Source organism: Toxorhynchites rutilus, chromosome 2, assembly GCF_029784135.1.
Source record: "Toxorhynchites rutilus septentrionalis strain SRP chromosome 2, ASM2978413v1, whole genome shotgun sequence".
Classification (NCBI taxonomy): domain Eukaryota; kingdom Metazoa; phylum Arthropoda; class Insecta; order Diptera; family Culicidae; genus Toxorhynchites; species Toxorhynchites rutilus.
This window is the reverse complement of record NC_073745.1, coordinates 334,885,948-334,912,035: the sequence shown is the minus strand read 5'-3', so window position 1 is coordinate 334,912,035 and position 26,088 is coordinate 334,885,948. Positions and strand designations below refer to the sequence as shown.

The 26,088-nt window shown below is 40.3% G+C and overlaps 2 protein-coding genes across 3 annotated transcripts in view; one reads left to right on the top strand and one right to left on the bottom strand.

Moving 5' to 3' along the window:
• Positions 1-26,088, bottom strand: part of LOC129771579 (epsin-1) — a 280,095-nt gene that overhangs the window by 109,006 nt on the left and 145,001 nt on the right. The gene's annotated exons all lie outside the window — the stretch shown is intronic.
• LOC129771576 (uncharacterized) lies at positions 2,879-19,949 on the top strand. Of its 2 annotated transcripts, none has more exons than XM_055775348.1 (2): positions 2,879-2,983; positions 9,827-19,949. In XM_055775348.1, exon 2 carries the CDS (start codon positions 9,846-9,848, stop codon positions 17,877-17,879), a length of 8,034 nt encoding a protein of 2,677 aa, XP_055631323.1. In that variant the 5' UTR covers positions 2,879-2,983; positions 9,827-9,845; the 3' UTR covers positions 17,880-19,949. The 2 variants fall into 2 exon arrangements, with proteins under 2 accessions (XP_055631323.1, XP_055631324.1); XM_055775349.1 differs by lacking the exon at positions 2,879-2,983 and adding an exon at positions 7,189-7,383.

Sequence of the window (26,088 nt, the reverse complement as noted above, 5' to 3'; positions counted from 1 at the left end):
CGTGTTTGTATTTGCGACAAAATGGTGAGAAAACGGTTATTATGTTGCTATATGTCGATGATCTACTGGTGGGTTGTAAGGATGAGAGCGAAATATGTGCAGTCTATACCTCGCTACGTGACGCATTTGAAGCAACTAACCTAGGACCAGTGCGACAGTTTCTTGGCTTAGAAGTTCTACGCGACAAGGGATATTATGGCATACGTCTGACTAGCTATATTGATACGTTGATGAGCAAGTTCGAGATGTCCGATTGTAACATTTCAAAGACGCCTATGGAAGCAGGATATATGCGAGTAGGTGACGACATCGGCCAGCTTACGGATGGCACAAGATATCGCAGTTTAGTCGTGTTGTTGTAGGTTGCGGTTGAGCGAAGCGTCCCAAGAGCTTGTGTGGTTACGTCGACTGTTCAACGAAATAGGCGAGGATACTAGCAAGGCAACGACCATATTTGAGGATAATCAAAGTTACCTTAGTTTTGTGAAAGCGGAACGAAGCAGCAAACGGTCAAAACATATTGACACTCGCAAGCACTTCGTGAAGGATCTCTGTGATCGAGGAACCTTGGAGCTGGTCTACTGCCCATCGGATGAAATGATTGCGGATGCACTCACTAAGCCTTTGGGTACTGTGCGCTTTCGAGAAATGTTGGAGCGAATGGGCCTCAGTCAGTGACGATCGGTGCTCATTAAGGAGGAGTGTGGGAGTAAATGACCACCTTGTGCAATTTTAATTCTGCGTGTAACCCAGCCCTGATGTTCATCCCTATGTTCACACCAATACTAATGAGACAGCGGCGAGCTCGATTATGCTTACGCCGCCATTTGTTTTTTTTTCACTCTCATACCGTCCTTTGTAAAGAGCAGACAAATAAATCGTTTCATTCCCGTGTTATTAATATCCGTTGCTTTTTATTTCTGCTGGTGTTCCTTTTTCGGACTATTTCGCTCTTCGTTATTTTACCACAGTTTCAAGGTGGATGGAAGATCGTTATAACGAGTAGGGCCGATGATGAGATTTTCGGCAGAAACGACGTTTCTGGAACCGATTTTGTAGCTCTTCTGTGCTTTCTTTTTATCGCGGACGAGTGGTGTCGCGGGTCTTTGTAGAGCGCAGGAAACAGTCGTGGAACAAACCAGGTTTTCGAGTTTGAAGGACAAACCCGCCCTAAGGTGTTGGGTGTCTCAATAGTCGGGCAACAACTAAGAACACGGCGGTTGGTCTCCCTCGCGGGAGTGGCGCTTAAATCAACCGCTAATCTGCGCAAAACCCCGGTAGCGACTAGCTCGCGCGCTTTCACCAGCGTCGCGGGTTACATATTTTTGGATATGCTATGTAAAAAAATCTCAGCTTTGAAGAAAAAATATGAAAAAAAATATAAATCTTAGCATTGGCATTGACTATAATTTTTTTTGGCATCGGCATTCACCAACACTTTTAGAGAAAGGAAAGAAAATGTTATGAAAATATAATGAAAATGTTACAATAATTAGAAAGTATTAAGTATTAAAAGGCTATCTTTATACCATGTGGACACTTTAAGGGCAAGAGTTGCAAGTTGATGTCATTGGATTGCTCAAATTTTGAATGATAAAAAAGCAATTGTTCCAAGTATTTCAACTGCAAGAAAAAGTTGTTCACTCCAGGTTTATTGAGCCAAAACTCTCGCTGCTGATGTAGTCGTAGGTTTGCGGAACGAATCCGGATTCGAACGGATTCCGGTCTAGAAATTTCAGCCAGCACTTATGCTTTACGTATTGAAAGGATGTTTCACGTTGTTTTTTTTTCTGGCCAATTCAAAAGCCAAACTGTTCTCACGACCAAGCAGATGATAGACAAACTTATACTCCTGGTCCGAAGTAAATACGAGAGTTTTTATCCCAGCATAGGTGACCATTCACGGAAGATGTGCCGATGAGCGTTAAACGAAGGGATACCATTAGCTCTGCCAGACTTTTTTGTTGACATGTCCTGTTCAACGTTGACATGAGTGACACTTTCCTCGTTCAAATTTAATAGGATTTTTAAAGGGAATTTGATAGAATAGGCACCTAAGTGTAACTATAGGATGCGTAAAAAATGATAAAATTATAACCATATTATTATAATATTTATACTATATGTTTATACTATACCCATATAATATGAGTTTGGCATGTTTTTTTTTTTATTTTTTTTTAATTTTTTTTTATCTGTATTATAGTGATTTTCGTCACTTTTACTTCCATTTTTGGAAGAATGTCGGGAGTGAGAATTGAACTCGTGACCTTCAGCGTGAGAGGCATGGATGTTACCACTACGCCAGATCGCCTCCACGGTTTGGCATGTGTTATTGTTGTCAATTCGTCTCCAATCAAAGTAAATATTGCTAGAGCATGTAAAGGTTGTCTACAAACTAGGTTTGATTTTTATTTAATAATTTATCCGCGAGTTGGGCTCCGCAAGAAACTCAGAAACGTCGCGTTGGGCAACGAACGTGGTAAAATTGAAAGTCGAACCGTTCTTGAAGAAAGGAAATTTAAATTATTACACAGAATGTGTTTTTTTTTTGACGCTCCAGAAATATCAATACATGTCCAATATATAGGAGCGTCCGAGTGGACATCAGAAAACCATTCATTCCACCCTAGTGATACTACAATCATCCTAGAATAAACCGATCGTTGCTAATATTGACTGATATAAAGAAAAACCCATGCCCATTGAAATAGTCCATTTCTGAGAAGTGATAAAATGAAATGCTCCATTCGGCTCGCACATGTATACTAAGGGACTATGGTAGGTGTCGTTATAACTGGTCTATCAGCTGACACTAGTCGAAGTGTATGCGAAGGTATACAAAATAGAACCAAGCAACAGCTAGTTTGAGTGACTAATTTTTAAGTATGGCACGTTTTGCCAGTTTGAGCCGGCGATGTGCCCGAAGAAGACGTGTGGTGATATTCAGCAGCATTATTTTTCGTCAAGCTGTGATAGCTTAGTAAGTTTAATTGTTGTCCTATTTTGCTTATTATGTTGTTTGCCTACTGCTACTGCTACGAAACGTGATGCGTCCTTGTTGATAGAGATGAAGAATATGTGAAACAAAACATATGTGAAAATCTCACTCATCACTACTAAGAAATGTTATCTGGTTGATGTACACCATAAAATGTTGTGATTGTTTCATCTTGAACTTATCAGGGCTTATCTCCGTGCATAATCAGGTGGAACTGGATTTATTTTGTCAAGTTGTACAGGAAAAGTATCAACATTTGTTGAGTGGTTTTTTTTTCGTGTCCAAAAGATACGCTTTTTCTCTCGGAGTAACTGAGTGAGTGAACTGAACGTGAACAGTAGTAGTGTAGTAGTGATTGAGTCATGCTAAGTGAGAAGCTGTTCATCTCAGCTGTTATGAATGAATATGAAATGTGTTTGCTTTTCTACCAAACATGATGTTTGGTTCGGGTTGGTTTTTATCCAGCTACTATATTAGCCTTTTTTTGGAATTAATTGAGCTGTTCTGCTTATCATTTGAACGTTTTGTCACATCCTAGTTAACTTACTTTGCTTAGCATCCGTGTGCTGGTGGATGCTGTTTAGCAGAGGTATTATTTCTTCCTTTGTTGTCTATGTTTCTGTTAATTATATTTCTTGATCTCCATATGTCTCTATGAATAATTATCCCTGTACCTGCAATACAGTCTTCAGAAGACTTATTTTGCTGCACGGCATGAAATAAAACCACACACGTTTACAACGATCGATCCGTTGGACCTAATTTTCCACTACTCGGCCACACATTTCGACCGGAACCGTACGAATTTCGCGTTCGATGTTGTCTCTGAGATCTTCTAAAGTTGCTGGCTTATTGGTTTAGACCACTGACTTGACATAGACTCATAAAAAGAAATCCAATGGCGTCAAATCGCATGAACGAGGGGACCAATAGAAAGGTCCATTTCGTGAAATAAAACGTTCACTAAACTTACTTTTCAATAAATCCATTGTAACGTGCGCTGTGTGGCAAGTAGTACCGTCTTGATGAAACCACATATCATTGATGGTAAAATCTTCCAATTCAATTCAAAAATAGTGTTCCAACCTGCCGAGATGGCGCTCTCCAATGACGGCAACATGACGGTCGTTCTAATCGACGAACAAATGCGACCCTATCACTCCTCCGGCATAAAAACAACACCAAACAGTATTTTTTTGCGGATGGAATGGTGTTTCAAGAAGCACATGTGGGTTTGCATCTGACCAATTACGCATATTTTGCTTGTTGGCAGAGCCATTTAGCCAGAAATGAGCCTCATCGCTGAAGATGATTTTGTGTTGAAAATCGTCATTTTCTTCAAGATTCGCCAGAGTACACTCGGAGAAGTTTCAGCGCTTCATATGGTCAAGTGACTTTAGTTCTTAAGTCAATTTTATTTTGTAAGGATGTAGCTCAAGATCTTTATACGCCACAATGAGGTTTGGGATATGCCCAATTCTTGAGAACCCCGTGTAATTGACGAATTTGGGTAATTTCGGATGGATTCACCAACGACGCTGCTTGGAGTTCCTGAATAAGTTTTTTTTTCCATATTAAAGATCCTATTCATTAATAAATTCAAAACATATTTGAACAACAAAATTCCAACAACAGATACACAGGCCGAAGATTGTGCAGTCCACTGATCATCCACCGTGAGCTGAGGATTGTACCGCTCATGACAACTCTACACGAGCTGATGATTGCGCTGGCTAGTGACCATTCTACCCTGGATTCCTCGAGTCGAGAAGACGAACTACGCTAGATATGGGGTACAGACTAGGGGGGCGTTGCTGATTAATGGTCAGCTGCATCCCATTAGGAAGTTTTCCGTGTCGGGCACACGTACAGAGCATTGGAGACTGCAACATTCCAATTATGAGAACACTTGTAATACTAACTTCGAGCCAACCGCGAGAAATCGGTTACAGGCAAACATTGTCGAAATATTGAACTCCTGGTCCCGTTAGGCTGATGCCATATGAGCCTTAATAAAAGTATATATTTTGGATAAAAAAAAAACAGAATTCGTTGGAATTCGTGGGTCAAAGCACTTATTGCGGGGTAGATACATATATTTGCATCTGTTTACTTCCCCCTGATCATGCTCAAATTATGGAAAATTCTTCGAAGTTGAAACTATTTTATCTTCCTTTGTACCAGAATTAAGGAAAATTGACATACACGAAGATTTCAATCAACGTAATGCTTGGATGTCTTGAATTGAATCAAATAAACAATTTTTATGATCGACAGATGACTGAAAATTTTTGTGTGACTATCAATCACAGCTATCAATATTTATATTTATTTGTTTCTACAGATAATAAAAATGACGCAAGCAATACCTATGTTGAGAAGGTAAAAGTTCCACTGGGAACGTTAGTACTATCCAAGAAAAAGAAGAAGCTTAACTATATCAATTGGGAGGGTCAGGAAAAAAGTGTTTAGTAAAGCTTTAGATCGTGTTGATATTACATTACTTCTCCTTTAACTTGAAAAATAGGGATAGAAGTCAAGCAATTGAAATGGCTCGAATCATATTTGACTGTGAGATTTAATGGAAAACTTTCGAAGCCAATATTTGTTACATCTGGAGTTCCTCATAAGTCTCTTTTGGGACCACTTCATTTTCATTCATTAATTTTTGTTCATTTTTTTTAATGATGTTTGCGTGTTTCATAAAAGTGTTAAGGAACTTATGTATGCCGATGATATGAAGATGTATATGGAAATAGAAAGACGATGAATATTCTCAAACATTCATAAATGAAAATCACATCTTTTATACTTGGTGCACTAATAGTTTATTACAGCTGAATGTTAGAAAATGTACATTGATGTCTTTTACAAGAAGAAGATTTATCTAAGAAATCTACCCTTAAACATATGTTCTGTGCCAATACTATTCCCATCCTAGAAAAAAACATCTGTTTACATCCTTACATAAGCTCAATCCATTTCCCGCATTTCCCCTATCATAAATCATCCGAAGCATCTAACGCCTTCTTCCTCAAAACTCAACTTCCCGCAATCCAAATCAATATAAAAACACATAATTAGTAACGTGGGAAGCCCCAAATTCCCAAGCGACAGTATGTGATTTTTTAACAACCATTTGTTTCTCTTTTACGAGCTTGTATGTTTTGCATTCCGCTTTGCATAAGCATTTGCATTGACCCACATCAGAGAAAGTTTAGATGGCGACCGTGACAGGACTCGAACCAGCAATCTTTGGATCAATTAGTCAACGAGTAAGAGATTTAGGTGCAGTCTGAGATTTCAAACTGACCTTCGTTGATCATTATAATACAATCATACATACCGCAAATAATATGTTGAGCTTTATTGAACGCTACTATTTCCTGGATCCGTACACAATAAAAACATTGTACGTAACATACGTCAGGTTAATTTTCGAATAGTGTAGTGTTGTATGGTCCAATTTTTATTATTTACACTTCGTAAACTAGACTGACTGATCCCTCCATAAGAGATACGTTGCTTACTAATTGTGTGGCATGCCCAGTTCTGGCAACGCGGACATCGACAGTTTAGCGATCAAGTGGGCTGGTTACTCGGCATATTTTCCGCCAGTCACCGTTCGGCTTCGGGCGCTCTCCGATTATCCCACGGACGCTCTGAGACACACATTTTGGCGATCCTGCCAGGAGCGAGAATTGAACGGGATAAGTGCGATTCACATACAATATCCACGTCACGTTACGTCAATTATTCTACCATGCAATTCTTGTGAAAACATTCACATACACCGGCAACGTAACGACCCGTCAGCATACGTTCGACGAAATAGACTGGCAGGATTTGTAGAAAAGAATAATTGACGGAGACGGACGGTTCGTTTGGTTTTTGTCTGGGCTTTGTGTCTTGGCTTTTGTTTTGATTTCGGTTATATTTTTAATGCCAACATATCTCTTAGCTCCAAATTTCAGAGTGAAAATCATTCGCGACTAGTTGACAAAAATAGTCTATATATCATTGCTGTTGAATAAGAGTCGGGACTACGGAGTTTAAGCATTTAAATAATATAATTCAATGATTTTTCATTTAATTTTTATTAATTTAGAACTGGTTCTAAGCATGCTGATTCGAAAGAGGGCATTGTAATTTAAAACCCTTGCAGGTGGTGGCATCATGAAAAACATCAAACAAATCATTCGTTTGACATTTGACGTGACGGTGCTGCTGCAAGCATAGACTGCATGTGTGAATTGGTAGAGACGGCGACGGAACGTGGACGTTCTTTTCCGTAACGTTCTCTGTGAATCGCACAATAATCGGAAACCGCCTTCAAACGAGAAGGCAGAACTATCCTACCGTGGGAGGCATGAAGATCTTCAGTAAGTAAATGATACGTTTGAAAACAGTATAAATTAAACAGCATGGTTGGCAGAAATTCTAATGCTCCATGTTAAACTTCAAGTTGACTTTAATGATAACAAAATTCAAACTTGTTGCCAGAAACAACGATTTATTTTTCACTTAATGCAGCTCAATCGTTTGGTTTCTATAGGCTAACAAAATAAAATGTTTTTATTTTAATAATGTTTTTATGTTCACTAGGCGATATTAAAAAAAATAAGTGCTGATGCTCAACACTACTTGTAAATTCATTGCATTGATACATATTATTTCGCAGTAACGCATTGTGAACTCAAGTCATATATTGATAATGAGCATTACTCTAAAGATGCACAGGGAAAACGAACAAATTATTAACACCGATATGTTCCACTTTTTCTAACATAGCAAGGTAAAAATAGATACATCTTCTATAATAAGTACGGATCGGGACGACCGTACGATGAAACTGTAGAATAAAAGTGGATAAGTGGGGATCGAGAAAATGGAAAGAAATGCGGATCTGGACGACGGCATTCAAAAAAATTACAGTAATAAAAGTGCGGATCGGGACGATAATGCTGTGTTAAAATGGAAGTAAAAATAATTGAAAAAATGATAATGATAAGAGTGCGGATCGGGACGACCATGCTGTTTAAAAATGGAAGTAAAAATATTTGCGGATCGGAACGATCGTATTAAAAAATGATAGTGATAAGAGTGCGGATCGGAACGACCGTGTTGCGTAAAAATGGAAGTAAAAATATTTGGATCGGAATGACCGCGCATAACAAGTACGGGCTCGGGACGACCTATGGAGAACAGAGCTTGAAGAAAAATACACAGGAACAAAATCCTCATGCATTTGTTCTTTTCGTCTTTTTTTTATTCAATTCTTGTTTTTTTGGAGAAGACAGAAGATATGTGACATGCCCAGTTTTGGCAACACGGACATCGACACTTTAGCGATCAAGTGGGCTGGTCACCCCCCATTTTCCCCCGTCTTATCAACAGGCAGTCACCGTTCGGCTTCGGGCGGTTTCTGATTATCCCACGGACGCCCAGGGACACATACTAATCAATATGAAAAGCTTAAATTAATATCGTTTCTTATTAATATAATAAGAAACATCACATCACATCACAATGATAGAACTCAGAAGAAATATTACAAGATCTTAGTTTTTACGCACCCATTAGAGTGTTGAGAAACTCTTACATTTTCTACATAGATTACCGAAGAACAAATTAAGCCTTTAGTCCTAATAATCATATGATGAGCCTCTGTAACGAACACAGCGAAATAATTAATGTAACAATATCTAGGTCTTTGCTTAGAGACTTTCTTAATAGAATGAGATATAGTTAGATTGATCATCATTATTTGAGCAACATATGTAGTCTGCGCTGGTTCGACGTATTAAATGATTTTTTTAGAAGTTTTTAGAAGCACTCTCACGGATTTTGTTACGCGCTGTTCTCTTGTGTCAGCCAACATTCGAAATAGTCTTAGTGCTGGGAGCCACTACTAGGGATGATGGCCAGTGGCTGAATGAGCTGACTGTGTTTGCCTGTACTGGACCCAAGTTTTATGGACGATGGCAATTTGCTGACCAATTGATGTATCAACGATACGCTCTAGAGGTTAATCATTGTGTCGTTTATCGACTATATATCGTTTATCACATTGATGTACATGGAATAATTAAACTGATCGTAATAGGGTTGTTGTCTGTTGACCAAAAGGGGACTACAGTACTGCCCAAATTTACATGGTTGACGTAACCACCAACACCACTCAGTGATGAAAAATGCTGTTTTCTTGGTTTTAGCTGAATAATCATGATTGTTGAACAATTCATATACAATAATCTGTATCTATTCAATAAATATGAAAGTCAAAAGTGGACCGAAGGGGTTTTATGATTTTTGTTATTTTAATTCAATCGAAAAGCACAGTTGGCGCTTACGTCAACCATGCATATTTGGGCAGAGTAGCAGCGCGTCTGTGTAAGCTAGCCAACAGCCAGGTGAGTTCTTTGATTTATTTTCTGCTTCGTTGCATTTCACATACCTAGGGACGCCAGTAATAACTACAGGACTTGGAAAAGTACATAAGTGTCGAAATTGCATGTCATTGTAGCCACCATGTTGGGAAATGTCAATAAAATTTTAGGGCAATCGACATAAAGATTATTGTCTGAATTTTAGTTTTATTTGTTTTTATATACAGCCATTCCATGTCAAACCGATATAGTGGTAGTTTTGTTCTTTTCCGCAAAATATTAGACCCGTATTTTTTTGAATTCTTCATTTGGGGTGCCATTTTAGGGTGGTCCATAAATGGGCTTTTTCCAAAAAATACTTATATGTGTTGCGATTTTTTCATATAGCATGTTGCTCTGCGCCATCCTGTGTATTAATGTTGTGCTATATTTTCAGATAAACAAATGCTGATAACATGTCAAAGGGTTCGGTTATTTCACTGTCCACAAAGGAGGGATACCGTGCTATCATCAAATGTCTGGACGATGGATATGAGGCTATAATCATTGACGAAACCATACCTCGATGTAGACATACATTCAAGGTACCTGTGCTACTGGAATCATCTTTTATTGGTGGAAGTAATCTGACAAAGGAAACTGATTGGCAAGGAAGAAGAGTGCAATTAATTAAATTAGAAGGTCGAAGCATCTTGTATGTCGGCGCCTCAGGTCTCCGAGGAGGTGGAGCATCCCATAGCTGCTCCTCCTGCCCGACGTATTACTGTAGCGCATGTAACTATTCCTGTCCAAATGGGAAATGTTATGACTACTGCACGCATCGGTCTAGCCACAATTGTGCGGCACGGCAAGCGGTCCAGCGAAGGGAGAGGGAAGAACGTGAACAGCGTCATCGGAGAGAACAAGAGGAGCGCGAGAGACAGGAGCGAATTCGTCGAGAAAGGGAGGAACGTGAGGAACGAGAGCGCCTGCAGCGTGAGCAAGCGGAACAGGAAAGGAGAAGACAGGAGCGGTTGAGGTTACAGAGGGAACAGGAGGAGCGAGAAAGGTGTGAACGGGAACGTCTGGAGCGTTTAAGAGTGCAACGAGAGCGCGAAGAACGTGAAGGACAGGAGCGAATCAGGAGGGAAAACGAAGAGCGTGAACGTCGTGAGCATGAAGAACGAGAAAGACGCGAGCGTATTTGGAGGGAGCAAGAGGAGCAACAGCATCAGGAACAGTTGATGATTGAGCGGGAAAGACTGGAGCGAATCAGGAGGGAAGAAGAAGAGTATGAACGTGAAGAACGAGAGACACTCTGGCGTATTCGCAAGGAGAAAGATGAGCAAGAGCGTCAGGAACAGTTGAGGATTGAACGGGGAAGACGGGAGCAAATCAGAAGGGAAAACGAAGAGCGCGAGAGGCGTGAACGTGAAGAACGGGAGATATGCGAGCGTATTAGGAAGGAAGAAGAGGAAATAGAGCGTCAGAATCAGTTGAGAATTGAGCGGAGGGAAAACGCAGAACGAAAAAGGCGTGAACGTAAAGAACGGAATAGGATCAAACGGGAACCCGAAGCGCACCGAAGGGAAAAGGAGAAGAAAGCTGTGAAAACTAAGCTCCATGACGCAATAGAAACGATCAGTGCTAGACAAGATAATGAATTGGAGTACATAAGCGACGATGAAGTAATGGATGAAGCTCACATTCTTGAGTATGCTCAGACAATCGAGCAAGAAGGCCCTCCCAATGAGGTTCGGTTAGAATGCAGCTTGAAATCAGCTAGTCAAAAGTCGGAAATTGATCTAAAAGGTGAAGAGCTATTCGCGACCCAAGCCTTCCGTAGAAAATTTTCAACTGCTAGACATATAGACGATATTCCGGACGATTTGTGTAGCCCAGATTTTTCATGCAAACAAATTACAATTGCCGAAAGCAATTCCGGAAAATTAATCGCAACTGTGCTTAAATATTTGAGGAAAAATTTCACTGAAGACCTGGTGGGGGTAAAGTCAGAGACTAAACTCGCGAAAGCTATAAAAAGAAACATGTCAAAGGTTCCTATTGCCTTGCAGCAATCAATTCTTGAGTACGTCTTCTACGGGGGAAGGCTTCACCTTCGAATCGTGAGAAGGTATCCAGTTTTCAGATGGATCGAACAGAGTCTAATAACAGAGATCGTATCTTATCCCGATGATACTGTGGATCCGTTACTTCTAGATGTTTTCCGGAATCACTGGTTGAGGGTCAAAGACGTATTTTACTGGGAACGACGTAGAGAACTGTTGTATTCGGTGAAAATTAAACAGCTTGCCCATAAATTGACACTTGCAGATGTTAATGACATCCTAGATCTGGTGTTGAGAATAGGTGACGATGGGCTTGCTATACTCAGACGCAAGAATCTCTGGTATCGGAAGCTCAAACGTCGCTGGTTTCATACTAAAGTTCGGGCGGTGGATTTTGATGAAGAAGGCAAAGCATTATTGATTGATACGATCGTGAATATTCCTTGGAATGCCGCAATAACGGAGCGAATCTTCACCTTGATAACTAGAGCGAATAACCCTGCTGGAGCTTTGAAAATTATTACAACCATCAAAGACAATCATGTCCCCTCATCGATCGTGTTGGATATCTTAACCGGGATCGTCCAAGCTTCTGAAGATCGGATCGAGGTGTGGTCTGGAGAGATCGATCACTTTACTTTGATGCGCCATTTGTATGAATTGTCCCCTTCGATCGCTTCCGTCGTCGATGCAAAACTTCAAGGTTGCTTACGAAAAACGCAACTGCTTGGTAAACTGCTGAAGAATTTCGTCAGTAAATACAAAGATCGGGTCGAATTGAACTTGGCCACATTTATTATGGTACTCGAACACACCTATACTTATCAAGTATCGATCGATATCTGGAATGAAGTATTTTGTATATTGCGAGGAGAAAAGAATCCGAATAAATGGATAGCAAAGGTGGATCAACTCATCATCAGCAGAATTTTCGCCGGAAGCCATGAGTTGTGTGCGGAAGAACTGATCGAAAAAATCATTGCGGATGCTAAAGATTTGGATTATATAAAAAACACTAACCTTAACAAAGTTTTAAGTGCGGTTGATGCGGCTTACAATGCTCCTGCCCAGTTTTTGAGTAACAATGAGTTTAGCGAATACAGAGCTAAGTCCATACGTAAATATGGATATCATGAGATCCGTTTATGGGCGTGTATGGCCATGTCTGCCGCTCCAGATACCGTATCCGAATCAGAAATGGTAGCAGTGATTAAACGTGCCGTTGAATATTGCCACAAGTACTCCCCGAGAGAAACGCAGCTGTTGTCACTATTGATTCTAATGAATCCGACAGAAAACAAGGGTCGCCTTTCTCAAATTAACACCGGTGAAGGAAAATCTATCATTGTCGCCATGTTGGCTGTGGTACTGGCACTGAGAGGAAACCAGGTGGATGTGGTTACCACCTCTACTGAACTATCCATTCCGGAAGTCGAGAAGCAGCGAGCGTTTTTCGAGTTATTCCATCTTACTGTTGCGGAAAATAGTCCCGATCGAGAGAAAACATTAGTGTATGGATGTAACGTCGTTTATGGGACGACAAACGATTTCTGCGGTGATATACTGCGGTCAGAATTCCTTGGGAACGATGGCCGAGGTACCCGCAAACATCAAGCCGTGATCGTGGACGAGGTGGACAGCATGTTGTATGATAGCAGGACGCATAGTGTACGGCTCGCAGACGAATGCCCTGGAATGAATCATCTGGAGGTCCCACTGGCTGTGATCTGGGAATTCATCCATAATATCAGAAAGCATATGATATCGCGCAGCGGGAAGGTGTACTTCATTGCTGAAGATTTTGAGGTTCAGGGTCAGGAAATAAAGCTTTATTCTGATGGTGATTGGGAAACCGTTGCAACGGAAGTCGAGGATACGAAGAATTTCATCAGTACACATTGTGAAAAACACTTGCAAAAGTTGCTCCGTCAATTGACAGCGAGCGAGAAGGCTGAACTTGAAATGTATCATGACACGAGTCTTCAGATAATGGCAAAGGAAGTTGAAATGTCGCAGAAGCAGAAGGAGCAAAACGAACTGAAGGCTGAATGCGAAGAGCTGCGGAAAAGGCTACATGGTCTTCCTTGGAATAAACGTGATCCTATAATTGAAATCCCGGAGCATTTACGTGCGTATGCACTTTCTCAAATTCCGAATTGGACTAAGAATGCAATACTGGCTGCGTGGGGTTATACGAAGGATGCTCATTATACCGTCGTGAACGGTAGAATTGTTCCCATCAACTTCAACGAAACAGGCGTTCTGCAAAGTAACATGATTTGGAGCGATGGGCTGACGCAATTTCTTCAGTTGAAGGAAGGACTCCGCATGGATCCGGAGGGAATCTCCACCAATTTCATCTCCAATGTGAGCTTCTTCCAGCGTTATGGATCGAATATATACGGGTTAACAGGTACTCTTGGAGAGCAATCTACCCGGGACTTTCTGGATACGATGTACGGCGCGGATATGATTGTAATACCACCCTACAAACAAACAGTTATCGATAACAACCAACACTCAGTCTATCGCTGCAAGGAACTTGCTCCACTAGTCTTCCGAGATCAGAAGAGCTGGTATGAAAGTGTGGTAGAAAACGCTCTATATCATGCGCGGAATGATCGAGGGGTTCTTGTCATCTGCAAGTTCATCAGCCAAGCACGGGATCTATTCGCTGTGCTTGAAAAACATCATGACCGGAGAAAAATATTCTTATACACAGGAGAGAGCACGACAGAGTTCAGCAAGAACTCGATCACGTCTGGCGAAATAATACTGGCTACAAATATTGCCGGCCGTGGAACAGATCTTAAGACTACGGCACAAGTAGAGAAACATGGAGGAATGTGCGTGTTGGTTACTTTTCTTCCGGAAAGCTACCGTGTAGAAATGCAAAACGTTGGACGCACGGCGCGCGAGGGAAAACGTGGTATGGCCCAACTGATCATCCGTGATAGTGACAACACTCCGATGGAAGTAATGAAAGCTCTCCGCCAGGCGCACGAGATACAGGCCAATGCTAAAGCAATAGAGGACGCTAGAGGTATGTTGATTCAGGACGCATTGTTCCAGAGATTCTGCCAATTGGAGAACCGCTTTCTGCCAAGCTTCGAAGAGGCACGGAAGGTTCAACAGTGGAATTTTTTGAAGACCAGTTGGGGATACTATTCAGCGGATCAGCTGGATCCGAAGAAAGTAGCGGAGAAATCTTCGGAATGGGCCGAGAAGTCCAGGGTGGATTTTGTGAACAAAGCGTTAGCGACTTTAACAGCGGAACAGCGTACGACAATGACTGAAGCGGATCACAAAGAGTTACGCGAGCAGTCGGATAAACAAGTGCTTAAACTGAAACCAGATTTCGAACGTCGTTATCGACAAAACGTGGTGGAACAGTTTTGTTCCAAACAATCCATCAATTTTCCCAGTGAGCTATTGGATTGTTTCAAGAAAGGTAAATCATATGAACCTAAATATGGTGAAACAGCCGCACAATTCAAGTGGACACCTCACGAGCGAAAAGGGGCAGAGGAATCATGGGGTCTATGGCTCAAAAGTGAAGATCTGCGAAAGAACGACGTCACTTTGGAAGGTGCGTTGGATAGTTTCGAGCAAAGCTTTGAGCGTGATTTCGAAATGCGAGCTAATAGTGACGATTTAATACGCAACCCGTTCTACTATGTACTCAAAGGCAATGACTACCTGGTCGCCAAAAATATCCCAGAAGCCTTAGCCTGCTTTAACCGGGCGATTGAACTTGATCCGATTTTCTCGGTCAATGCTCGCTACAATAAAGCTCAAGCCCTGCTATCGAATGCCACCAATAAAGGGCACAAACAAGCTGAAGCATTGCGGGAATTGAGAAAAGCCAAAGATCTAATAACCATCGTCTACCGACCGAGTCTGCTCACGTTTAACACCTTGATCGCACAACATGCGTGCTCAATGTACACTTCACAGCATGTACAGCATCAACTCGATATACTCAGCCAGCAGGAGGATTTCATAGACGGTGCAGTGGAAGTAATAGAACAGGCTTCAAAGAACGAAAACAACGTAAAGATTACCGTAAAGAGTTTCACGGAGATTTTGAGCGAAGCGAAGGAGGATCACGAGAGGGCTATCCGGGAGGCATCTTCCAATGGTTTGAGGTGTTTGTTCACCGTCGAGGAGAAGCTTCCGCGACCATGGAAAAGCATTATTGCGGTGGCCTTGATTGGGATCGCACAGATCGGAGCAGGGTGTCTGATCGTTGCTTGTACGGGTGGTACGCTGGGTAGTGGACTTATCACGGAGGGAGTGTCCGATATGATTTCATCGATTCGTTCTGCGATCACTGGTACATTCAGTTGGGCTGCTTGGGCAGCTCAAAAGGTTATCAGTTTGGCCGTATCGATCATCTGCGCTGGATTTAGCGGCATTAAGACTGGCATGAAGGCGGTGAAAAATACGGCGACAGACTTGGTAGGCCGAACGGCTGTTGGGACGGCCCAGAATGGAATTCAGCTGGCCGCTAAGGAGGTTGGATTAGCAATCGGCAAGGGCATTGTTAGAGAGTGTCTTACCGAAGCAAGTAAGTACTGTACGGATCATCTTTTTATGCGAAAGTTGGAAGACGAAATAAGGCAGCGAGTTGGCGACACCCTCACGAAAGCATTTTTGGCGAATCCGCTTGTGGTGAGGGCACTGGAAGAAGACGAACAGAGCAATTCAAACTACTGGAAGCAAAAGTTCATTAAGGAGGGGCTCAAGTTACTGCAGGATAAACAAATAAACGAATGCATGAAAATAATTAAGGAAATCACGAAAGGAGTTGCTTCGCAAAAGATTCCCTTCGCAGGCGATGTAATGGCTGTAGCGGGGGTACTGAAAATGTTGGAAAAACTTATGTTTTATACAAACAAGTTCATTGCGAAGTTCAACGCAATAGTATCTGGTCACGAAAAGAAGATAACCGCATCTCAAAAGGATTCGATCGAGCAATCAGAGATAGAGACATCTTCAATTTCGACATCACGACATCGAACAACAGCGCAGCAGGATATAATCTCCGACGCACCGAACATTGACATCGAAGACGCGGACATTGATTTACACAAGGTAACGGACGACACAACCTACAATACCAAAGTTTCTAGCGAAGCAAAACCCTTGCTACGCTCGCATTACGTAGAAGCCTCAACCGCCGAATCACTCGCGAATGTATTCAAACTTCAGATTACGGGTAACTTAAGCGCTACCATTCGAGATAATCTAGTCAATCCGGTGCTCAATAAGGTTAGTGCGCATGTAACGAGTGGGTTGTTCGCGAGCGCAGAAGCGTCAGTCGCCACACTGCGAAAAGAAATCAAGACCGAAAGAGACCTTCGCAGTGAAGCAAATGACTTTGCAAATGCGAAACCAAGTGCACGGAAGACGAAAGAGACTTCGTCGAAGAAAACGGAGTTAGGTCATCATTCGAAACGGGCGATTGAGGAAATCTCCCAGGAAGGTCATCTGCACGACACATCGAGTCTGGCATTGGCAGCCTCCGAGCTAGGAGCTCCTGTTCATGTTTACGACGAACAGGGCAACCTGAAGTACGTGGTTGGCGATAAACTTCCCGGAAAGCCAATAACAATCAAACACTTCCCACCGTCAGATGAACATCCATTGGGGCACTTCGCCCCAAACAACTCCAAAGTCCAAGTGAAGCCTACAGGTAAAAATACCTGTGCTTTGGACTCCGTCATAGCTCAACTCAGCCTGGAGCAGAAAGATTCTCTCAAGTTGCACAATGCGAATGATCTGCGCGAGCGGATCATTGAAAACATCAGAAACAATCCGAAGCAAGCCGAGAGAACCTTTGAGCAGCAAGCTGCTCTCAGGTCGATTGCCAGTAACCGAATTCTCCAGGGTGGTGCCATAAAGCAGGTGGAAAAAGGGAACCGTGAAAAGAAGAGAGAGCAGAAGAGTATCCGCAAACTGAAATTCAACGATCCGCAGATACAGGAAGAAGTGCGCGGAGTGCTTGGGGACGATATAGAGCCGGATTCATCAACGATGAATGAAGCGGATCGGAAGGATTACCAAATTCACCACTTGGTTCACCAGAAATTCAAAAACCACGAGGTTGTAAAAAAGGCTGACGTTGACATTGTGAATCATCCGTTGAACAAAATAGAACTACCACGAACTGTAGCCGAGAAGGAGCTATACGGAACTAACAGATCCAAACATGCGGGTCGGCATTCGAACTATGTATCGAAGGCCATACAAGATAAACTGGATCAAGTTGCGTATCAAGGTGACCGAGAAGGATGGTCAAGAAGTCAATACAAAGAGGCTGTTTATAAAATTATATACAATGAACGAAAACATGTGCGAGTAGGGAAAGATTTGTATGAAAATCCTGATAGAAAAACGCGACAGAGAGGCAAGAATGAAGAACCGAGAGAGGAATAAGATATGCTTTGGGATGTGTGCTTTTGATATCAACAGATTTCAACTTTTAGTATTACAATGTCATTCTTCGACGTGAATATAGTTAATATTATGATTATTCCTACGAAACATTGACGAACTTTGGGGAGATTTTGGATGCTTGAACAAATGTTATATAAAACTCAGAATCGATTTATACTTGATATTTTGACAGCGATATGATGAAACATAAAAGAAAATTTTATCCGAATTCAACTATATTTTTTTATTAATATACACGTCCTGAACTGGTAGCTCTGATCATTGATGGGAATGGTGGGTACTTCGGCTGAAGGAGGCTTCGATGGTGATACCTCAGGAATCGGGATAATCTGGCACTGTGGTTTGTGGAAGACTTAGGAAAGCTTCTAATCACACATAGAATTATTCGCGATTTTGCACGGGTAAATATTGGATTCGGAATTAACGATGTTAAACACTCGAAATGTTGGAGCTGTGTTCAATAAATTCCTAATTTGTGTTGACGGTATTGACGGCGTTTCTTCCAATTAGTGAGGCAAACATGGTGAAGGCTTTTCCTGTGGAATTAACAATCTTTCAACACTACAATTATGAATGAAAATTATTTTTTCTGTGTGAAATATGTGTTTTATTTGATAGATTAGCTGTTTTTATGCCAATCTTGAACAAATATTGTATGTATACTTTTTGACGGTAACTTTAATATTTTCGTCTACGTTGTGGTCGTATGCAGATTCCAGCTAAAGTTACCGAGGCCTTTTACATTTCCTTCCACGAAACCTTGGTCCTTATTCCTTTTCCCGTCTACTCTCCTCTCTCAATCCTTCCTTCCTCTCTCCATTAATCCTCTATCCCATTCCTTCCTCTCTCTCCCTCTTCCGGAATACCATTAGTTCATCATGGTTTGTCCGCCGATTTTATTGAAGGGGGCTGACGATCGTTACACTTTACAAATTTTGGTTAGTACATTTATAAACTACGGTTAGTTAATACAATATACATTTCATACAAAAAAATTAACGTTAACAACAATATTATTCAGGAACCAGTTAAGAAAAAACAAAACAAATAATTTATTTAAATTCTATTTTTTTAACTATCATAATTAATGAAACAAAAATTGGACTGTCCTTCATGTTGCGTCAAAGGTCGGCAACAGGCTGAAAAGTGTCGGGATTTGTCAATAGATGGCGCCACCAAAAATGAACAAGATTCATTTCGAGAGGTTCATCTATCACTAGCTTATGTGTGAAGTATCATGACATTTTGTTTATTTGTTCACAAACTACAGATGTTTAAGTGTCACTACCTGAGCGTTCGTATAGAAAATGGAAAAGAGGAATATCGTATTTTGATCAAACATTGTTGGGAACATCTGAATAATCAATGCAGTGGTTGACAAAATGTTATTCCACTCCTGCTCCTTCGAGAACAACAGTTCATCGGTGGCTTAGTGAATTTTAAATGGGCCGTACAAGCACCGCAGATGCTCCATGTTCTGGAAGGCCAAAAGAGGCTACGAATCCAGAAATTGTAAAACAAGCATCGACTCGTTTTGAACGATCGTAAAGTGAAGTTACACGAGTTAGCTGAGACCGTTGGCATTTCAAAAGAACGAGTGGGATACATTTTACACAACATTTTGGACATGAAAAAGCTATCCGCGCGATGAGTGCCGCGTTTGCTGACCGTCGACCAAAAATAGCAACGCGTTGATGATTCAACAGCCGGTTTGGCGTTGTTGAAACGTAATCGAGTGGACTTCATTCGACGTTTTGTGACAATAGATGAAACGTGGATTTATTACAACACTCGTACAGAAGGGAAAAAAACAATTACAGGAGCGTATTATGCAGTGTTACTGGACAAACTGATCGACGAAATAAAGAAAAAAACGGCCCCATATGGCGAAGAAAAAAGTTCTGTTCCATCACGACAACCCACCTACGTCCTTAAAAGCGATGGCCAAGTTGGTCTAATTACGATTCCAATTGGTTGCTCATCCGCCATATTCTCCAGACTTGGCTCCCAGTCACTGCTATATGTTCCCAAACCTCAAGCGGTAGCTCCAGGGAAAGAGATTCACATCGAATGAGAAAGTTCTTCGAAGACTTAAACGTTTCGTACTACAGAAAAGGAATCGAAATGTATGAAACTCGGTATACCAAGTGTATTGCCCTCGAACGAAACTATGTTGAGGAATAAATACAGCTTTGTCCACAAAACGATTGTTTTCATTGAAAAATCTGAGACTTCTCAGCACATGTAGTATATATCAAAGAAGACTAGCTAATTGGTTTCGATTTGATATATCGATCATCTGAATCAGTTCAGAAGAACAAAAAGTTATGAAGTCATTTTTGGAAAAAAGAGGAAGCAATAGATTTTTCGGATCACCCTAAAATGGAAACGGCCACCCTAATGAAAAAATACGAGTCTAATATTTTGAGATAAAGAAGAAAACTGCCAATTTTCACTAAAATCTGAGAACCACCATTTCGGTTTGGCATGGAATGGCTGAATATATATTTGTGTAACATCAAACTCTATCGGGAAATTCCCCATTATCTGGAATCCTATCACATGTCCTAAGGTGGCCGTACACTGTTTGTCCGGAGGTCAAATATTTGACACTTTTTGACGGATAAAGTTTGGTTTGAAATTTGTACAAACAATATTTCGTTTGCCACTCTTCAATTCCTTCCTTCTTTGTTTGTATTAGAGAGGCTTTACACTTTTCAACTGAGGGGCTCAAAATTAGGGATTGCATTACCGTGGCAAAATTTCAATAACCGGTTATTCGGTAATGAAAATTTCATTACCGGTAAAACCGGTAAATTACAGGTGAAAGACATACTTGAAAATAAACCATTTTCTTGAAGATATGGTTTTTTATTTATAATGATTATTTTACAGTAAACTTTTTTGCAAGTTTTTTCTGGTTAAAGTAATATTTAAGGACACAGAGAATGTTAATTTTGTGGTCTTCTAATCTATATCAGATCTCATTAACAAAGTTTTCAGAAGAGGAAAACGCCTGTTCAGAGTCCAATTATGTTGGGGGTACAGTAAGAAGAGCATCGAATACCATTGTCATGTATTTGTCTCTGATGTCCAATGTAAGAAAACTCTTGTCCAAGGCTTTTTATCAATCCGTTTATACACCCAAAGTTAATTTTTAGCACATGCTATGGTATCCCAATGTAATAATTAAATGAGCTGAAAAATAACAGCGAATGTTCTACTCCCCAATACATGTATATCATTTGCATTATATATATGCTAGAGCCAATATGAGCGACACGTTTAAATGGAAGCATATGAAAGCATTTCGTATAGTTTGCCAAATACACGGCCCAGACAGAGAAAGATATATTCTCGTTCATGTTTTTCTTTATCCTCTTAGAAAATACTTTCCAACTTCATTTTATGATGAGGTGTACTATTATCACGCTTCTATATAACAGCGCTGGCAGTTATATGGAGAGCGTGGTCGTGTGAAATAGCTTTGCATTCAAGCCGGCCTTGGTTCGATCCCCATTGACGTAGTATGAACATTTTTTTTGTCACAATCCCAAATGAAATGAGAAAAGAAAACAGAAAGAGATGTCTGCTCGCATACATACAAACCATTTTTAAGCTTTTAAAACAGCTCATTATTTGCGCCTTTGACCCTCCAGCACACGAAATGGCATCATTTCTGCCAAATATGAAATGTTTTCTGCCAACGCTAGTTTGGGTGTAGACGTTGAGCTAGGGTTGGACGTTGATACTATTGATTGTTGCAGTCGTCGTTCAAGTTTTTCCTTGATGCTCAACTGTTCTGCAGATTTCGCATCGTCCAGTGGATTTTGTCTTTCTGTTGTCCAGCTATTGAATCAATATCATCATCGTCAAGTTTGATCAAGTTAGGAACAATTTCAAATGCCATCTTGATCAATGCAGGCCGTGACGTTTGAAAAAAACGCCGAAGTCATCATTATTTGTGTCACGATCACGAATGATTATTCATATAGGGGAAAGCCGAGAAAGACGGATAGGGTGAGAACTATAGACACCCCTGTATGATTGATAAATTAGATTTTTATTGTGAATTTTAATGATGTACAAACTTGCAAAACAGTGTATCAATCTCTTTGACACTTACTGTGTAGACCTAGCTGGCCTGTTAAGCTTGTAAATAAAAACAAAAAAGTAATCTACAAGGATCAGCTCGATGTAAATTTTCGTCTGCAGAAAATAAGGTGTTCATTCTCATCTAGTATTTTTCTGGGGTATTTTTCATTACGTAAGTGTTTTACCTTCCTTATAGTTTATCGAATCAGCGGTGAGTTATCTCATTTTTACTCCAGAAATATTGATGAGAAAAAATTGAGTCCCCGGAATTCATGGACGAACCATCGAATGAAAGAGGCTGTAAAAGCTGTTGGGGAAGGGTCCTCCGTGAACACAGCTGCGTTGAATTCCAACATTCCAAGAACAACATTCATACGGCACCTCAAAAATACCTAATACCGTTTTCAGCCAGCAGAAGGAACAAGAGCTAGTGCGACATCTCCTCGACCTAGAATTTATGAGAAGTCCATGGCGTAGGTCAGTAGGTTTCGAACTGGCGAAAAAAAGAATGAAAAAATTCGTTCAATAAACCAACTTCCGACTTACGGAATGACATATTCGGATTACGTTTTAAAAATCGTTAAGCCAGCCATCTAGGCTTAACGATTTTTAAAACGTAATCCGAATATGTCATTCCGTAAGTCGGAAGTTATTTTACACTTGAAAAATTGAGGAAAATTACAAGATCCTTCTAGGTGATTTTAGTCAAGCCTTTTTGTTCAATCATTTTCAAGGCCTATTTGAGGTTCTCCACTAATTATGTACATCAACTTGAATGCCAAAACATAACTTTCCCGAAATTTAAATTCACGAAAAAATCAACCTTTACTTAAGATGTTCGTCTCAACCACCCTTCCCCTACGGGAACAAATCTGCATATACGAAACGTATTTCTGCAATCTTCCCAATCAGGGCTTCAAGCAGCTGCTTCGGAATTTCTGAAGGTTATTCCGATAGCTGTTCTAGCACAAATTGCAATCTGCAAGCTTCAAAAAGGGGTGCATTCGCAATAGCAGTTCAACAGCGACCAGAACTGGTTCGAGGGCATCAACCAATTCCTTTATTACTGTCAGTTCTTTATCACTGAAGCTTATCTTGTGTTTCGTTTTCAGATCGAACAGCTATTTATGAACTGAAGGTCGTAGAATCAGCGCATCACTGCCATCTTATTTGATTCTCGAATAATATTTCAAAGCGGCATGAAGGCAAATATTATTCATGGTGTAAAAAAAAATTACCGAAATTACCGGTTATTGATTGTAAAATTACCGGTAATTCGGTAACGGAAAATGACCCGGTATTACCGGTAAAACCAGTAACGGTAAAACCGGTTAACAATCCCTACTCAAAATGAAATGATGTAAGAGCCATAATCGATTTCCTAAATCGACTCTCTCTTTAGGCCATAACTTAGCTGCAAACACTCAGCTGTATTTGACAATGTGGAAGATAGGTCAGAACCTCATCTATCGAATTCAAACTCAAACTGGAACGTTTTTGCAGTGGAGTTAATAACTAAAGAAAAAGTTGATGTAGAGAAATCGATCAAGTCACTTACACCTCTTTCATTCTGAGCCCCTCAATTTCCAAATTCCGTTTTGACAGCCAAGATTGGGTCGACAAAATGTCAACGTTCGACCTCAAATGCTGCCACTTTGCAATTGATTCATCGACCATGCATCGACAGGTTCGAAGAACAGACCGGAAAAATATTTTAGGCGTCCAATAATTGAATATTTGCTTGTCGTGTTTTGTGTCGAATAAATTCGATCACTTCACTTTGATCAAACTTTATCTGTCAAAAAGAGAGCCAAATATTTTCTTCGGTCAAACAGTGTATGAGCACCCTTAACTAGTTCCCTGTTAAGCTGGGCTTAGACGTTGTCAGTTACTCGGTTGCAAGTAATTTCGTGGTATGAGTGCGTTCGTAATTCTTCGGATCGTTTGACGTTTACTCGCAACCGAGTAACTGACAACGTCTGAACCCGGTTTAATTCGCGTTGACGCCATTGACGGTTCGTCTTCCAATTAGTGGGGCAAACATCGTAACAGTTTTTCATGTGGAGTGAACAAATTTTTAACATAAAGATTGTGAATGAAAATTAATTTTTTTGTATGAAGTATGTGTTTTATATGATAGATTAATAGTTTTACAGTATTTAATAATGATTTTAATGAATGAAGTGAATGAATGATAATGAAGAGTTTTAATATCGTAGAAATGTCGGTAAATGGAAAAATTTCACTTAAATTTTAACATTTTAAAACTGCTTTCGTGCCTACTGTTCTGATAGAGATTAAACTTCCGAGTATGGAACTTAAATTATGACCCCAAACTTAAGAGTCGCGCCCGGACGTCGAAACTGCACATAGTGATCCCCGATTTTTGAAATTAATCGCTCATCAACTAATTGAGGGTAGCAAAGTCATTGTTCAATCGCTGAAAAAAAAAACAAGACCTGGGGTGGTATTCCGCATTTCGAAACGATTGATTTTTGTTCGTTTCGACCACTTTTGCCATTATGGATCTCGAAGCGAACTCGAAACGAGAGAAACGAATAAGGCAGTAGTAGAGTTTCGAGCAAAGTTTGACATTACGTAACATTGTGTTCGAGCGTTTTTAGCTCGAAACGACAATAAATGTCTCGACAAGAAGTGCTTTCGCCGGCTAGTGACCATTCTATCCTGGATTCCTCGAGTCGAGAAAGACGCACCACGCTAGATATGGGGTACAGAATAGGGGGGCGTTGCTGATTAATGGTCAGCTGCATCCCAATAGGAAGTATCCCGTGTCGGGCACACGTACAGAGCATCGTAGACTGCAACATACCAATTATGAGAACACTTGTAATACTAACCTCGAGCCAACCGCGAGTAATCGGTTACATATTACTAACATAGTTGTAAGCAAACATTGTCGGAATATTGAACTCCCGGCCCCGTTAGGCTGACGCCATATGAGCCTTAATAAAATATATATTTTGGATAAAAAAAAAAAGAAGTGCTTGGTCGTTGGTGGCCTATAGCGGTATGTGCGTTTTGTCATTTTGTTCAAAATAAGTTTGGAATTCACAATAAACCATTACAGGTAAATCTGATTTGAAAAACATACCCGACAGCGAGATATTCAATTGGAATCCACTTCCAAATCCATGTTTAATTATGTGGTGTAAAAATTATATCGCTTAGAAAATTTTGTCCGCAGAAGAAACTCTTGCATTTTATACATCCCTAATCATAGCAGCAGTTGCTTTTTGCAATTCTCTCTGAGCTGTTATTCAAAACACAGCAAAAAATGGATCGCGAAACAAATAATATGAGTATGGATTATTTTAAATTACACTAATGTGAAACAAACACTATTACTCCAATTTTACACGTGGGTTTACCTATACTACTACAAAGGCTTGCTTCCACCTTCACTTTAATACAACTTATTGATTGTGTGACGTGATAACGCTTTGTGGAGACTGTTTTTTCACACAAAGCGTGTTGTCACGTCACAAAATGCATTCCGATTTTTGCAAAATTGTTGTGAGTTTTTGAAAAAATTAATATACCGTTCTGAATCATATTTCGGGCACTTTGTTCTAATATCTTGAAATGCTTAATGCACTGATGATATAACTATTAAATTATTATCACAATTGCTTCTTTAGAGTAATCCCTTGGTTTCACTATCATATCACATGAGAACTACATTTAAATTATAACATAATCGGCAGAAATCTTACAACACTACTCGTTATCGTTTGTGTTTGACGTTTCTTTAGCGTGAGGACGTAGAATTTACCCTTTCATAAATATTTAAATTTCTCCCGTGTTTCATCAGTTCTCATCATTGTTAACAGTTTACTGTGATTGCTTGGTAAGTGTTTCGCAGTTGACTATAACATATAATCAAGTGTAATGTAATTTTCGTCCAAAAAATTACAAAATAAAGTGTCCGAAATTTGAATTCAATCTGTCCCAAATTTGATTTAGTGTCCAAAGTTTGATTCTTATTCGCTTCATTTGAAAAGCATTTTATTCGATGATTTTTTTATGTTTTCAATCAAATAGGTACCAAAGTAGAAAGCTTAAAAGCATATTA